Genomic DNA, 16522 nt, shown 5'->3' on the forward strand with positions numbered 1-16522 from the left:
TAACTCTCTCTGCACATGTTATATCTGCCCACCTGCATGGTTTGGCCCATTAGCTAACAAATTTGCTGTTGCGAGCAGATCTGAATTACGCCCAGAATCACCATATCAGGGGAAGATGTTTCAAGCCTTCTAAAGAGTGGAGATGTTTCCCAATAAGCAACCAATCAGCTTTGATGTATCATTTGGACAGTACGATATAGGTTCAGCACAGATATTGCACCCCTGAATTGATTTCTATATATAATTACAGATGTATCATTTATCAAGTATATTCTGTAAAATGATAGGTACAAGCTGATTGGTTGTTACGAGCAACTTATCCACTTGTCCATTTCTCATTCTTTAGAAGGCTCTTTTGTTGTCATTTATACACCATTATGCAATGTATTCCTCTAACACAGGCCTGGCCAACCTGTGGCTTTCTAGTTGTTGTGAAACTACACATCCCAGCATGCCCTGCCAGAGTTTTAGCATTTCCTAATAGCAAAACTATGGCAAGGCGTGATGGGACTTGTAGTTTTACAGCAGCTGGAGAGCCACAGGTTGGCATGACCTGCTCTAGCACATGTAGTCCACAATAACATACTCTAAATAAGGTAGGGATGGCCATCGGTGCCCCACAATAAATGGTGGCACAAACCTTTGATGGTAAGTAACTATTCTATGTGGTACCATCAATGGTCTTGCCATTGGTGTTCTTGCACAGAAGCTGTCGCACATGTGCATGCGCAAAAATCGTGGGCAGTGCTGGGTGAATGAGAGCTGAGCCTATCAAGGAGGCGGGCCAGCCCATTCCCAGCACAGCACACTGTGTGTGACAGCTGGGAGCGGCGCAGAGCTGCTGGTTGACATCTTAGCAGCTCTGTGCAGCAGCACTATTTAAATGTAAAAAACAAACAATCATTGGTTTCACGGTTACCACCAATGGTGAGAAACCATCCGCCATCGATGGTTAAAGGTATTTGACATAGACTTTTGATGGTTACTTTAAACCCATTGATGGTCGATGCCAGTCCCAAAAATAAGGCAATCATTACACCACAAAACTTACCAGGAAAGACTAAAAGATCTTCATATGTATAGTTTGGAGCAGAGACGGGAAAGGGGGGACATGACAGAAACTTTAAAATATATCAAAAGTTTTAACAAAGTTCAGGAGGAAAATATTCTTCAAAGGAAGAGAAGTATTAGCACACAAGGACATACACTGTAACTGGAGGGAGGCAGGTTCAGGGGATACCTGAGGAGAAATGACGTCACAGAAAGGGTAGCGGATAGGTGGAATAGCCTCCCATCAGAGGTGGTAGAGGCTAAGACAGTAGAGCAATTTAAACATGCATGGGATAGACATAGGGATACCCTTACAAAGAACAAAGACTCAAATAGGGTTGAGGATAACAGAAGGTGAATAAGGGGCAGACTAGTTGCGCCAAGTGGTTCTTATCTGCAGTCAGATTCTATGTTTCGCCTCTTGTGAAACTGATAAGCCTGATTTGAAGAATCTGTGAGGTGGGAGTTCCTGGAACTCCAGTCTGTAGCCCTGGGATATAAGGTCTATGACCCAGGGATCCTGGTACAATCCTGTTAAGATGTGACTTAAGAATTTTAGCCGGGCTCCCACCCTCATGTCTTCCAGGAACAGTGATTGGAGCTTAGCGCCTCATTTATCCATCTCAAATCTGAACTCTGGTTTCTGCTAAGTTACAATGAGACACTACAAGGAACCCCAGACATTAGTAGTGTGGTCATCAGTGGGCACTTCATGTCAGGCTGCTAGTGCTTTTTTGGGTGGAAATTATATTGATTCATTTACTTCTTTCCCTTGTGAGTACGTTTCCATCTTATCTCATGTACCCATGGCAGGTCACTGTTTGATTTTATTTTCCAGACCTTCTTAACAGACATAAAGCATAAGGAACAGCAGGAATCTGTCTTCCAGCAAAATACGGACAATTTGCCTCCTGTACGCAGTTTCTCCAGCGATCCAGCACCTAACAAGGTTTCTGCTTATATAATAATTAAGCAAACATATCTAGTATATTATTTGCAATTGAATAATGGTGGTAAACTGTAGAAAAATGGAAACACAGAGCTAGTTAAACATTAATAATGGCAGCTATAGATCGGCATACACACTATCCAACTTCCCAGGTAGGATTAAAGTCAAAAGCAATATATCATTGCCCAACAGAGGGGACAACTGATGTCACGCCCGTATTGCTTTGTACACACTTGCAAACTAATTGTAAACAACTGACATGGGGGGTCATTCCGAGTTGATCGCTCGCTTCCGATTTTCGCAACGCAGCGATCAGGTAAAAAAAAGTCAAAACTGCGCATGCGTATGCGCCGCAATGCACACGCGAGTCATATGGGCACAAAGAGCATCGCTGCTGTGCACTGGATCTAGCGAAGATTCCATTCGCACAGCCGATCGCAAGGAGATTGACAGGAAGAGGGCGTTTGTGGGTGTCAGCTGACCGTTTTCTGGAAGTGTTTGGAAAAACGCAGGTGTGTCCAGGCGTTTGCAGGGCGGGTATCTGACGTCAATTCTGGGACCTTCGTCGCTGCAATCATCGCACAGATTAAGTAACTACAGGGCTGGTCTTGTTTTGCACAAAATGTTTTTGTACCGCTCGGCTGCACAGGCTTTCGCACAAAGCAAAAATACACTCCCCCGTGGGCGGCGACTCTGCGTTTGCACGGCTGCTAAAAGTAGCTAGTGAGCGATCAACTCGGAATGACCCCCATGATCTTTAAGCCCATTATACGCAGTGACACTGAGGGGTAAATTTACTAAGGTGGGAGTTCGATTTAAGTTGGATGTTGCCCATAGCAACCAACTTCTCATTTATCTGGCATCTTCCAGAAGATAATACCTGGAATCTGGTTGCTAGGGGCAACATCCCATCTTAAATAGAACTCGCATCTTAGTAAATTTACCCCTGAGAGTCCAATATATACTGTAAACAAATGAACGTTCTTTCTGGCACACGCTCACTATATAGTAATATTGTCATTGCCTGTAGTCTGCAGACATATGACTTCATTCAGCGAGGATTGCAGTTTCTGCTAAAACACAGTTGCTGCGATCAATTAGTTGCCGCCCCAAAATAGAGTAAAAAGGCCCATTGCAGAAATTGTGAATGCATCGCAATATGCGGCTGATCGCAAAACCATACGCAATTACCGGAACATCGAAGATTATCCCTATCTGTGCCAGGCAAGGTCATCCAAAATTCTTGCGACACAAGAGGCTGGGAATAGTCATCGCTGACGTCAGAGGCCCTCCTTAACAACGGGTGTGGTTCATCAAATCGACAGTGTCTAGGTCGACAATATTTAGGTCGACCACTATAGGTCGACAGTCACTAGGTCGACATGGATGGAAGGTCGACAGGGTTTCTAGGTCGACATGTGCTAGGTCGACAGGTCTAACGGTCGACATGAGGATATATATTTTTGTGTCGTTTTCTTCGTAGAGTGACCGGGATCCCAAATTAGTGCACCGCGTCCCCTCGCATGGCTCGCTTCGCTCGGCACACTTTACCGTTCCAATCGTAGTCCACGTGGATCGTTAAGTATGAAAAAAAGAAAAAAAAGAAAAAAAATGTGAAAAACTCATGTCGACCTTTAGACCTGTCGACCTAGCACATGTCGACCTAGAAACCGTGTCGACCTTCCATCCATGTCGACCTAGTGACTGTCGACCTATAGTGGTCGACCTAAACATTGTCGACCTAGACACTGTCGATCTTCAGACCGGATCCCCTTAACAACGCCTGGGCACGCCTGTGTTTTTTCAGACATACCCACAAGACGGCGGGTTTCCGCCCAGAAATGCCGGCTCCCTGTCACTCAAACAGCAGCTACATTGCAATCACGATCTGTACGCAATTTCTGGCGCTATGTTTGCTCACGCGCGCGCAATGCGAATGCTCCGCATGCTCAGTCATAGATAATCGTCCTAATTGCATTTTGCAAATTTAGCAATCCTTACTGTATAAGGTCCTAAAGGCCCATACACACTTGCCGATAAAATGAGCGACGTCGCTCATTTTACCCTTCCCTGAGCGACGTCGCTCATTTTATCGCCAAGTGTGTATGCCACCAGCGACGACTGATGCACGGCCCCGCGAGTCGGCAACGATCGTCACTGTCGGCAGGGCATGCATGCAGGATCTGTACTGTCGTCCAGGAGCTTCATGCAAGGCTGGCGGAGGCGTGATGTCACTGAGCGATATGAGCGGTCATATCGCTTAGTGTGTACAGTCGGCCGCCGGCCCGGGAGGGGAAACATTAGACGACGTCGCTCATAGAGCAACATTATCTAATGTGTACGGACCTTTAGTCACGCTCAGTAAAATACAATGGGGTCCTATGTTAGCTCTCATTGGGGCTGACTAAGCTCTGAATATAAGTCCAATATAATTGCACCCGCATTGTTGGCCAACACGGTTGGTGTAGTGGTTAGCTTACTGCGTCACAGCACTGAGCTCTTAGATTTAACGCCTACTTAAGCCCTATCTGTGTGATGTTTGTATGTTCTCCCCTTATATAATGGCCATATTTTAAAGCAGCAATCGTTTACAAGGCAAAACTAACTTGGTTTTGCCTAGTAAATGGTTGCTGCTTTAAAAATACAGACATTCTCAGCCAACATCCAGCACCTCTGGCAAACTCAGACCCTATTACATATACCCAAAAATATGGGCCTGATTCAGAGGTGACCAAGGCACGGCTACATTAAGCCCCATTTTATAGAACAGACCATGCAGCCGCACCCCCCCCCCCCCCCCCCACCTTGCTCTGCCGCATCATGATTGAGGGGAGTATTTACCCTGTATGCAAATAAAAAAAAATATTTGCACCCCTTGCAGTGCAGCATGGTTTGTCCAGGTGCTCAGTTACTTGGTCCTTTTCTTTTTCATCCACTAGGAGTCACTGGAGTACTCTTGGGATATGGACGGCTTTAGCAAGAACAGGGCACTGAATATTTAAATTTAGAACTCTCCTCCCCTCCATATCCCAGAGTACCTCAGTGTTTTTTCTGTGCTCACAGCACTAACAGGCTTGTGTGGAGCTCCCATACTTAGTTGAATATTTTATTAATTTTTAATTTATCTTTTTGCAAAGATGGGTGGATCCGCAATTTAGTGTTAAAAGGTTACAAGATAGAGGGGGTAATTCCAAGTTGATCGCAGCAGGATTTTTGTTAGATTTGGGTGGGGTGTGTTCAATCTGCAATCTAATTTGCAGTGTAAAAATAAAGCAGCCAGTATTTACCCTGCACAGAAATAAAATAACCCACCCAAATCTAACTCTTTCTGCACATGTTATATCTGCCTCCCCTGCAGTGCACATGGTTTTGCCCAATTGCTATCAAAAATCCTGCTGCGATCAACTTGGAATTACCCCCAGAGTTCGACTGTCTCCCGCCAATGCGGTTTTTCAAGACAGGACTGCCTGTGTCGGACGACAAGAGGACAGTTCTGCAAATTGCAATTCAGTCTCTGCTGGATTCAGCAGTTTTGATTCCGGTCCCGGTACACCAACTAGGTCAGGGTTATTATTCCAGTCTGTTTGTGTTACCAAAGCCGGTTGGCTCGGTCAGGCCAATATTGAACTTAAAAGGCCTCAATCAGTACGTCACTTACTACAGATTCAAGATGGAATCTCTGCGGTCAGTAATTGCAGGTTTAGAGCCACAGGAATTCATGATTGCGCTGGATCTCAAGGATGCGTACTTACACATTCCGATTTGGCCACCTCATCAGAGGTTCTTGCGTTTTGCGATACGGCAGAACCATTACCAGTTTCAGGCTCTTCCGTTTGGCCTCTCGTCAGCGCCACGGGTATTCACCAAAGTGATGTCTGTGATGATAGCTCATCTCAGATCCCTGGGAGTGATAATAGTTCCGTACTTGGACGATCTGCTCATCAAAGCTCCGTCTCAACAGATGCTCCTCCAACATGCGTTGCTAACGTACAATGTACTAGTTCAGCATGGTTGGATTGTCAACTTCAAGAAATCACATCTAATTCCGTCTCAACGACTTCAATTCCTAGGTATGATTCTCGATACGGTAAATCAAAGAATTTACCTACCAGAACAGAAAGTACAGATTATTCGTCATCTGGTACAATTAGTGCTCAAGCCACGCACAGTCTCTGTACATTTGTGCATTCGTCTCTTAGGCACAATGGTGGCGGCTTTCTAAACGCTTCAGTTCGGAAGATTTCACTCACGTCCTTTTCAACTGGATGTGCTCGCACAGTGGTCGGGCTCGCATCTGCAGATTCATCACAGGGTGAGGTTGTCGCCACGGGCCAGGGTATCTCTACTCTGGTGGCTCAAAGTACACAATCTAACCGCAGGGAAACGGTTCGGCGCCTGGAATTGGATAATTCTAACGACGGACGCGAGTCTCAGAGGTTGGGGAGCTGTAGTTCAAAATTGTCAGCTCCAGGGTCTCTGGGCGGATCACGAAAGATTGCTGTCTATAAATGTCCTGGAACTCCGGCCAATTTACAATGCGCTACGACAAGCAGTGCACATGCTTCGGTCTCAGACTGTCCAGGTGCAGTCAGACAACGCAATGGCGGTCGCGTACATCAACAAACAAGGAGGAACGAGAAGCTGCATGGCAATGCGGGAAGTAGCTTGAATCCTCAATTGGGCCGAGCATCACCAAGTGATATTGTCGGCAGTGTTCATTCCGGGAGTGGACAACTGGGAGGCGGATTATCTCAGCCGTCGGGATTTTCATCCAGGAGAATGGGCATTAAATCCAGAAGTGTTTCACATGTTGGTCCAGAGGTGGGGTTACCCTCAAGTGACCTGATGGCATCTCGCCACAATCACCAAACGCCCCAGTATGTGTCCAGAACACGAGATCCAAAGGCAGTGGCGGTGGATGCTCTCACAATCGCGTGGCCGTACAGCCTCGTGTATCTGTTTCCACCGTTTCCGCTGCTCCCTCTGTTGCTAAAACGGATCAAAAGAGAGTCCGCCACAGTCATACTAGTGGCGCCTCATTGGCCTCTGGAGAGCTTGATTTTCGGATCTCCGCGGACTACTCGCAGATGATCCTTGGCTCCCACTACGTCCGGACCTGTTACAACAGGGTCCGTTCCTTTACCCCGATTTAGCGCAGCTGTGTTTGACGGGGTGGCTGTTGATACCGCCCTCTTAAGAAGAGAGGGCATTCCAGAATCGGTTATACCAACCATGTTACGAGCTAGGAAGCCAGTTACGGCAGCTCATTATTACAGAATTTGGCGTGCCTATATAGGTTGGTGTGAAGCTCGGAAGTTTCCGACATCATCTTTCAAGTTATCCCGTCTTTTGTTATTTCTACAGACGGGGTTAGATGGAGGACTGCGTTTATCTACATTAAAGGTGCAGGTATCTGCTTTGTCAATTTACTTTCAAAGACGATTGGCTCTATTGCCGTCTGTAGACACCTTTCTGCAAGGTGTCCTCAGAGTACAGCCTCCATTCATTCCACCTACAGCGCCATGGGACTTGAATCTGGTTTTAGATTTCTTACAGTCTTCATATTTTGAACCCTTACAACAAGTGGATATTAAGTTTCTCACTTTGAAAACTATTTTTCTCCTAGCCTTAGCTTCGGCAAGGCGTGTTTCAGATTTGGGTGCCTTATCATGCAAGCCACCGTATTTGGTGTTTCATGATGACAGAGTGGAACTTCGGACGAATCCCGCTTTCTTGCCAAAGGTAGTGTCATCTTTTCACATCAATCAACCAATAGTAGTTCCTGTGTTAACAGAAGATTCTGGAACTTTGGATGTGGTACGCGCACTACGCGTTTATGTATCCCGAACGTCTACAGTTCGTAAGACGGATACGTTGTTTGTTCTCTATGATGCTGCCAAGATGGGTTGGCCAGCTTCTAAGCAGACCTTATCCAGATGGATTAAACTGACCATACGTCAGGCTTACCTTCATGCTAGGTTACAGCCGCCTACATCAGTAACAGCTCATTCCACACGTTCTGTGGGAACTTCATGGGCAGCTGGTCGTGGGGCTTCTACGACACAGCTTTGCCGTGCGGCTACATGGTCATCAGTGCACACGTTTGTGCGCTTTTACAAGTTTGATACGTTTGCGACATCGGCATCTAGCTTTGGCCGCCTAGTGTTACAGGTGCCAAACAGCTCTCCCGCCTACGGGGGAAGCTTTGGTACGTCCCAAGAGTACTCCAGTGACCCCTAGTGGATGAAAAAGAAAATAGGATTTTGGTACTTACCAGGTAAATCCTTTTCTTTGAATCCATAGGGGGCACTGGACGCCCACCCAGAGCAGTTTTACCTGGTTTGTGGTAAGTTCTGGGGATCTTATGGTAACACATTCTCACCGACTGGTTCAAAGTTTCAAGTTCTATCGGTTATGGTGCCAACTGTTTAGTTGTCAGTAACGTTATGTGTCAACTTTATTGTTGTCCGTTATGTTATATTTAATTCTCCATTTCAACCTCTCTATAGCTCCTGTTCGGCTCAGTAAAAAACACTGAGGTACTCTGGGATATGGAGGGGAGGAGAGTCCTAAATTTAAATATTCAGTGCCCTGTTCCTGCGGAAGCCGTCCATATCCCAAGAGTACTCCAGTGCCCCCTATGGATTCAAAGAAAAGGATTTACCTGGTAAGTACTAAAATCCTATTATTGCTGTACTCCCAGCTCAGAATCAGACCCTATAAGATGACTCCTATTGGCCTGTTTATTTGGTCATCTTCTGACATGTATATTATATTAAACACCGAGCCTGATGATTGGTGAGCAGCATGATCACGCCCCCCCTGTATGTCCACATTACGTTGTAGCCGTCCATTGCTTGCCCCATTATTGCAGAGACTGTGTGTGCCCGGATTATATGTGAGAATATGATGATGTCAGTCAGTATGATATCAGGGTAACACACGCTCCTTACATACATCTAAAACCACATTTAGTGGAACAGGACAGAGTGTTACGGCGCGTGTGACTGTCAGTAAGTTAGATTAGGAGTTAAAATAGACCTGTTATTAATAAAATAACCTTTTTCATCTCTTTTTCAATTATTTCCAGCATAAAGGAAAAGAGACTCAGGCTGCTAACCCTAAGGTTCCACGGGATTACAGAGACTGGGATAGGTGAGGAGCTGTGTTATCAGTGTTGTATAACATGTATGTCGCGCTTATTGGGCCTTATTCTGAGTCGGATGCGTCTGCTCCTGCACACAGCTACGGCAGCCTGCTTGCTGCGCTAATGCGAGAATCCGCCCGTGTATTGCCGAATAGCTGTGTGCCTGCATTCAATCGCAGCATCTGCATAACGTGTGCGCTGCATACAGGAACATTTACATTGCATGCAGCTCAGAATCAGGCCCTTTATGAGTGCTGCTTATATCATTTTTAAGAAGGGATATTTTCATTTTAAAGCAAATGTGGCTTCAAGCCTCAGAATGGCATTTCAAACAGCCCGCTTTCCTGAGTGATATCTATATTGGTTGTAACAAGACAACGCTGTAAGAAAGCATTCTCATACAGGGGCATAGCTCCGTCGTGGCATAGGATTCCATGTGCATGTGTTGCCTGCAGGAGCCAATATCCTGGCACTTTCCTGCGGGTATTCAGTTTTAGACCCAGTTTTCTAAGATCTATGAGATACTGTTCGGGGAGGACAATAAACTAGCCAAACTACCACCGCACCTAACTGCATATGTGCTCATCGCCGGACCCTGAGAATAGTTCCCTATCACATTTGGCCAAGTTTTCAGATTGGTTGATACGTGTGTATGGGCAAATCAGACCGTGATTGGGTCGGTGGGGATGAGTTGTCAGGTCGGGACTTTAGACTTCATGAAGCTCTGCAGTTATTTTGCGAAGATGTCAAAATTTGCAAAGGTGCCTCCCCTATTATCTGTCTGCTACATTAATCATACTTAGAAGAGACAAAGGCCTAATTCAGACTTGATCGCAGCAGCAAATTTGTTAGCAGTTGGGCAAAACCATGGGGGTCATTCCGAGTTGTTCGCTCGCTGACGATTTTCGCAGTGCAGCGGCCAGGTGTAAGAACGGCATTTATGCGCATGTGTATGGCCCGCAATGCGCACGCGCGACGTACGGGTACAAAGCTCTTTGTGGTTGTGCTCAGGTTCTAGCGAAGTTTTCCTTCGCACTGACGGCCGTTTCAGGAATGGGGCGTTTCTGGGTGTCAACTGACCGTTTTCAGGGAGTGTCTGAAAAAACGCAGGCGTGGCTGGGCGTTCGCTGGGCACGAAAAGTCTGAAGTGATCGCAAGCGCTGAGTAGGTTCAGAGCTACTCTGAAACTGCACAAACAGTTTTTGCAGAGCTCGGCTGCACATGCGTTTGCACTTCTGCAAAGCGAAAATACATTCCCCAGTGGGCGGCGGCATAGCGTTTGCACGGCTGCTAAAACTAGCCAGCGAGCGATCAACTCGGAATGACCACCCATGTGCACTGCAGGTGGGGCATACAGAGCCAGCGCAACCCACTCAGCAGATCCTGCAATGCAGGGAGGCGCCAATGCTGAAGAGGCGCTCTCTCCGCACTGCTGAATACTCTGCTGTTGCCACTGGCTTCTGCTCAGGACCCTCTGGCTCCCTCCTTCCTCTCTCCCTCCTCCACTGCACCTTCAGCAGCGGCGCTGGCAGCTTGAAGTGCGCTGCCCACACAGGGGACATCTCATCCACCGCCGCGTACTCCCCCTACCCTTTAGCAGCAGCGTCGTCAGCATGAAGTGTGCTGCCGCCAGAGCTGGATTAAGGGGGGGCTCTCGTCCCTACTAACGCCAGGCTCCCGGTTCCTGTCCCTGCCGCCGGGCTCCCAAGTGAGTTGCACTGCGCAGCAGTGCGCCCACTGATAGGCTTTATTGTTGAATCCAAATGATCAAATATGTGCCTCTCCCACCCTACACCCCCTCTCACCCTGCAACCTCACCCACCCTGCACACACCCCTCTCATCCTGGGTCCTCTCTCACCCTGCACACCCCTCTCTCACCCTGCGTCCCCTCTCACCCTGCACCCCCCCCTCTCATCCAGCATCCTCTCCCACCCTGCGCACCCCTCCATCACCCTGTGTTCTCTCCCACCCTGCACACACCCCTTCTCACCTTGCGTCCTCTCCCACCCTGCACAGCACAACCCCCTCTCACCCCTCTATTACCCTACGTCCTCTTCCAGCCTGCACACCCCCCTCACCCTGCGTCCTCTCCCACCCTCCACAGCACAACCCCCTCTCACCCCTCTATTACCCTACGTCCTCTCCCAGCCTGCACCCCCCCCCCCCACCCTGTGTCCTCTACCACCCTGCACACACCCCCCTTACCCTGCGTCCTCTCCCACCCTGCACAGCACAACCCCCTCTCACCCCTCTATTACCCTATGTCCTCTCCCAGCCTGCACCCTCCCCCCCTCACCCTGCGTTCTCTCCAACCCTGCACAGCACAACCCCCTCTCACCCCTCTATTACCCTACGTCCTCTCCCAGCCTGCACCCCCCCCCTCACCCTACGTCCTCTCCCACCCTGCACCCCCCCCCCTCACCCTGCGTCCTCTCCCACCCTGCACCTCCCCCCCACTCACCCTGCGTCCTCTCCCACCCTGCACACACCCCTCCTCACCCTTTGTCCTCTCCCACCCTGCACAGCACAACCCCCCTCTCACCCCTCTATTACCCTGCGTCCTCTCCCACCCTGCACCCCCCCCCACTCACCCTGCGTCCTCTCCCACCCTGCATAGCACAACCCCCTCTCACCCTGTGTCCTTTCCCACCCTGCACAACCCCCTCTCACCCTGCGTCCTCTCCTACCCTGCACACCCTCCTCTCACCCTGCGTCCTCTTCCAACCTGCACACCCCCCTCCCACCATGCATCCTCTCCCAACCTGCACACCCCCACTCTCACCCTGTGTCCTCTCACCCTGCACACCCCCCTCTAACCCTGCGTCCTCTCACCCTGCACACCCCCGGCTCACCTGGTGTCCCTCTCCCATACTGTGTCCCTGTCTTCCTCTTTCCCTCTCCCCAATATGTCCTGTTCACACCCTGCATCCCTCCCTCTCAGCTGGTGCCCCTCTCCCACCCTGCAACCCTCTACCACCCAGAGTCCCAATCCCCAATATGTCCTTCTCCCACCCAGTGTCCCAATCCCCCACAATATGTCCCTCTCCCACCTTGCATCCCCCCTTCCTCTGTCCCTCTCCTTATGTCCTCCTCCCACCCATTGCCCCCGTTCTCCTCAGTCCTTCCTCTACCATGTGTCCTCCCTCTCATCCAGTCCGAGGACACGCCCCTTTTTCAGCGCGCATGCCTTTGACGTGCGCAACAGTACACCCCGGAGTGGACAATATACCCCTTGCGCTGCCCCCACAGAGGACATCTCCATCCACAGCCGTGGATCCCGGAACTAGGTGCATCGAACAGTAGCAGACGGAAAGAAATCCCAGGCGCTCTGAATAGAAGTGAACAGCCGCTGTGCTGCTTCCAGACACCTACGTGGGAGAGACTGAGCACCATTCACCTGTGAGTTATATATTCATTAGTTTAAGTATGGATTGCCGCTACCACTGTTTACATGAGCGCTGGGGGGACTTAAGGGAAACTGATTTAAAGGTTCCACAAACTGAGATACTGAACATTAAAAACTTTAATAAAGGTTAATAAAACGTTTTGTTCTATGCATTTTCCACACATTCAACTACCCCCCCCCGAACATCACTGCCACTCAGTGGCAAATGCAGGATTTGCATGGGGGGGTTTCCAGAAATGGGCGGAGCCAATCACGGGGGTGGGGACTGAGGTGACCCAGTATATGCTGGGTCCGTAAAACTAGTGTGTCTGTGTGTGTATGTGTATGTGTGTGTGTGTGTATATATATATATATATATATATATATATATATATATATATACACACACACACACACACACAGACACACACACACACACACACACACACACACACACACACACACACACATATATATACACAGCATATTAAACATGCATATATATATATATATGTACACACACATACAGTACACATATATATACACACATGTGTATATATATATATATATATATATCATATATATGTGTGTGTGTGTGCTTATATGTATGTATGTATGTATGTATATACATGTGCATATATGTATGCACATGGATATATATGTACTATAATGAAAATAAAGTAAACTTTTATTGCACTTACAAGTGCCACCAGGAAGACAGCAGGCTGCAGAGGACGCTACAGCCATTAATAATACTCATGCAGCTAAAAAAAAAAAAAAAAAATTTTTTTTTTTTTTTTTTTTTTTAAGTGGAGGGGGGCTTCTGGGTGCTCGGAAACCCCCCTGGGTGCGCCACTGCTGCCGATAGTCCCCCCCCACAGACTTCACAGCGCCAGTAGTAGACCCCTTCCCCCTCCCATACAACCGCCGCCGGTAGGGTCCCCTTTGCCTGGGGGCCTACTCTGCTGTAAATATGGCCCTGGCAGCCACAGCTCTTCAGTCTCTCTGAAATCTCCTGTGTAAGTACTGCACTCCCCCCCTCTCCCCTTCTGTGGACATAAGTGTAAGGGGCACTATTACTGTGGCCATTATGTGTTGCATTACTACTGTCGGTGTTCTGTGTGGCACTACTACTGTGGGCATTACGTGTATGCGGGGTACTACTGTGTCTGGTAACATGAATAAGGTACACTACTATGTGGCACAACGTGAATCACGGGCACTACGTGCGTTGTAATAAGATTGTGTTACTGTGTGCCGTAATTTGAATTGGGGGTACTATTGTGTGGCCACGTCCCTTCCTTGTGATACCACACCCCTTTCACCCCTTTTTGTAGTGCACGCCTATCCATTTATTATGTACTAGGTGCTTCATCGGGCGCTCTTCACACCGTCACAAGGGGCTATGCCCCCTTAACCCTTGCATGCCTTTCTGGGGTTCAATATTTGTATTATATGGAGTATTACCTGCATTCCTTTGTTAGTGGTTAAATATTGCACAATGAAAGGGCGTGCGATGGTGAAGGATGCGCAGCCCCTTGCGACGGCGTGAACAGCACCTGCAGGGCACGATGTACAGAATGTAGCGGGTGCGGGGGGGACTGCGGATGGGGGAGGGTGTCTGTAGATGCTGCTGATGGAGGGGGCGGAAGCGGGGGGGGGGGGGGGGGCCCGGATGGGGAAGGGTCGGGAGGTGCTGCGGGTGGGGGAGGGGCAGAGGTGTGGGGGCTGCAGATGGGGGAGGGGTCCAGAGGCACTGTAGGTGGGGGAGTGGCAGGGGTGCCACGAGTGGGAGAGGGGCAGGTGCGGGGATGTTGCGGATGGGTAAAGGGTTCCGTAGGTGCTGTGGGATGGGAAGGGGCGGGGGTGCCGGGGGTGGGGTAGGGGGTCCGGAGGCGCCGTGGGTAGGGGAGGGGCAGGTACGGGTGGTGCGGCGGATGGGGAAGGGGGTCCGGAGGCGCTGCAGGTGGTGGAGGAGCAGGTGCGGGGGTGCCATGGCTGGGGGAGGGGTGGGTGAGGGGGGGACCGCAGATGGAGGAGGGTGTCTGCAGATGGTGTGGGGGGAGACGTATATGGGGGGTGGATGGTGGAGGGGGTCTGGAGGTGCTGTGGGTGGTGGAGGGGCGGAGGAGTGGGAGCCACGGGTGGTGTAGGGGGTCTGGAGGCACAGCGTGTGGGGGAGGGGTGGAGTGCCGCATGTGGTGGAGGGGAAGGTGTGGAGGTGTGGTGCATTGAGGAGGGGTCTGGAGGCGCTGCGGGTACTGTACCTGCCAAAAAGGTAGTTGGAGGGCATGCAGTAACAGGGCCAGGACAGGAGTGACAGGGTCAGAACAGGAGTGACGGGGCAAGGACAGGGGTGACGGGGCCAGAACAGGGGCGACGGGGCTAGGACAGAAATGACAGGGACAGGATAGGTGTGAAAGGGCCAGGGTAGGGGTGGCAGGACCAGGACAGGGGTGACAGGGCCAGTGTAGGATTGACAGGGCAAGCACAGGGGTAACAGGGCCAGGATAAGGGTGACAGGGCAAGGCCAGGGGTGACAGGGACATGACAGAACACAGGGCACGGGAGAGATTGGTATTAGGGACAAAACAGTGGTGACAGACAGATGTGTCTTACCGGAGTCACTGCTGCTGTTCCACTCCAACCTGTTGGGATCTGCTGCTGGTGGAGACTTGGCATGGCTGACTCTCTCAGGCTGGAGTCCTGCTTCCTCTGCCCGTCAGTATCCCACCCCCCCTCCTCAGTCACACACCGCAGACGTCGCGCAGCTGCCGGGCACTGTGGTAAGGGGAGACTGGGAGTGACTGGTTAGCTCCCAGGAGACGCTGCAGCTGGAGGGAGGAGGGGGTCGGAGCCTGCAAGCAGCGCAGACTTCTGCAGCGCTACCCGCTGGCTAAAGTGTGTGAAGGAGCTGGGCGCACCTCACTGTGGGCGGCAACGCTGCAGCTAGCGGTGGGGTTGCCGGGACTTGAGATAACAGAGGCAGTACGGAACCTGCACAGCGGCAGGTGCCCCACAAAACTGCAGCTAAGAAGCGTGGAGTGTGCTAGAAAGTGACGCTCCTCCGCGCCAGAGAGACCCTGCTGAGTATGCTGATGTGGGGGGTCAAGCACACAGTGAGCCGGTGCCCGTCTGTCTGTACGGCATACCCCCTCACACACCCCCATACCTCCCAACTATCCCGGGGTTCCGGTAGCAGAGCCGGATTAAGGGATTAAGGGGGGGGGGGCAGGGGGTACATACCGTGGGCCCCACAGTTTTAGGGGGCCCCCCGGCTGGAGTAGCTCTGTCCCAGCTCAGAAGCTCCCCCGTCCTGCCAGCAACAGCATTGTGCTACAGTCAGCACACACTGCTGCGTGTTGGCAGGTCTGTGGTGTTGCAGGGAGGCAGCAGTCTCCCTGCTTTCTTCTGCCTGAGCGGGTGTGTAGGGGGTAGCGACCACCTCCTCTGGATTTAGCCCTAGCTGAGGGGCCAAAATTCCATATAAAAAATAAATAAATCCCGGAATTTGCATAAGGGGGCGTGGCAACGTGACCCGCGATTAGACCACGCCCACAGCAGAAACAGCAATGAGATGGGGCTCCCCTGTCTCAAGTGCCCTGGGCCCCCCGGACTCATAATCCGCCCCTGGAGGCATGCCAGCAGCTCACAGAGCGCTGGGCATGCCCCCTCACTGACGAAAACGGGGGCCCTCTCGTGAAGCCACGCCCCCTTTTCGTTGGCCACGCCCCCTTTTCGCCGCGCACGTGTCCCTCCTTCTGCCTGAAGAAAGCTGGGAGGTATGCACACCTGTCTGCCCCGAAGAAAGCTGGGAGGTATGCACCCCTGCCTATGCCATGCCCATACTATCTGCTTCTGCTCCTAGTCTCCTATAGATTTGCCCAGATCTGTGACTCATTTGACTAACTCCGCCCAGTGTTGTGACTCCACCCAGCGTTAGCAAATGAGTCACAAAGTCACAGATCTGGGCTATTATATAGGAGATGA

At 50.4% G+C, this 16522-nt stretch overlaps 1 protein-coding gene across 3 annotated transcripts in view; it reads left to right on the forward strand.

Moving 5' to 3' along the window:
• SPAG1 (sperm associated antigen 1) overlaps positions 1-16522 on the forward strand; it is a 308451-nt gene that overhangs the window by 71495 nt on the left and 220434 nt on the right. For all 3 annotated transcript variants that reach the window (XM_063924199.1, XM_063924198.1, XM_063924200.1), the window contains exons 4-5: positions 1889-1999; positions 9090-9154. In XM_063924199.1, the coding sequence (XP_063780269.1) occupies positions 1889-1999; positions 9090-9154 (176 nt within the window). The remainder of the gene's footprint in view (positions 1-1888; positions 2000-9089; positions 9155-16522) is intronic.

The sequence above is a fragment of the Pseudophryne corroboree genome, chromosome 5 (genome assembly GCF_028390025.1).
Source record: "Pseudophryne corroboree isolate aPseCor3 chromosome 5, aPseCor3.hap2, whole genome shotgun sequence".
Classification (NCBI taxonomy): Eukaryota; Metazoa; Chordata; class Amphibia; order Anura; family Myobatrachidae; genus Pseudophryne; species Pseudophryne corroboree.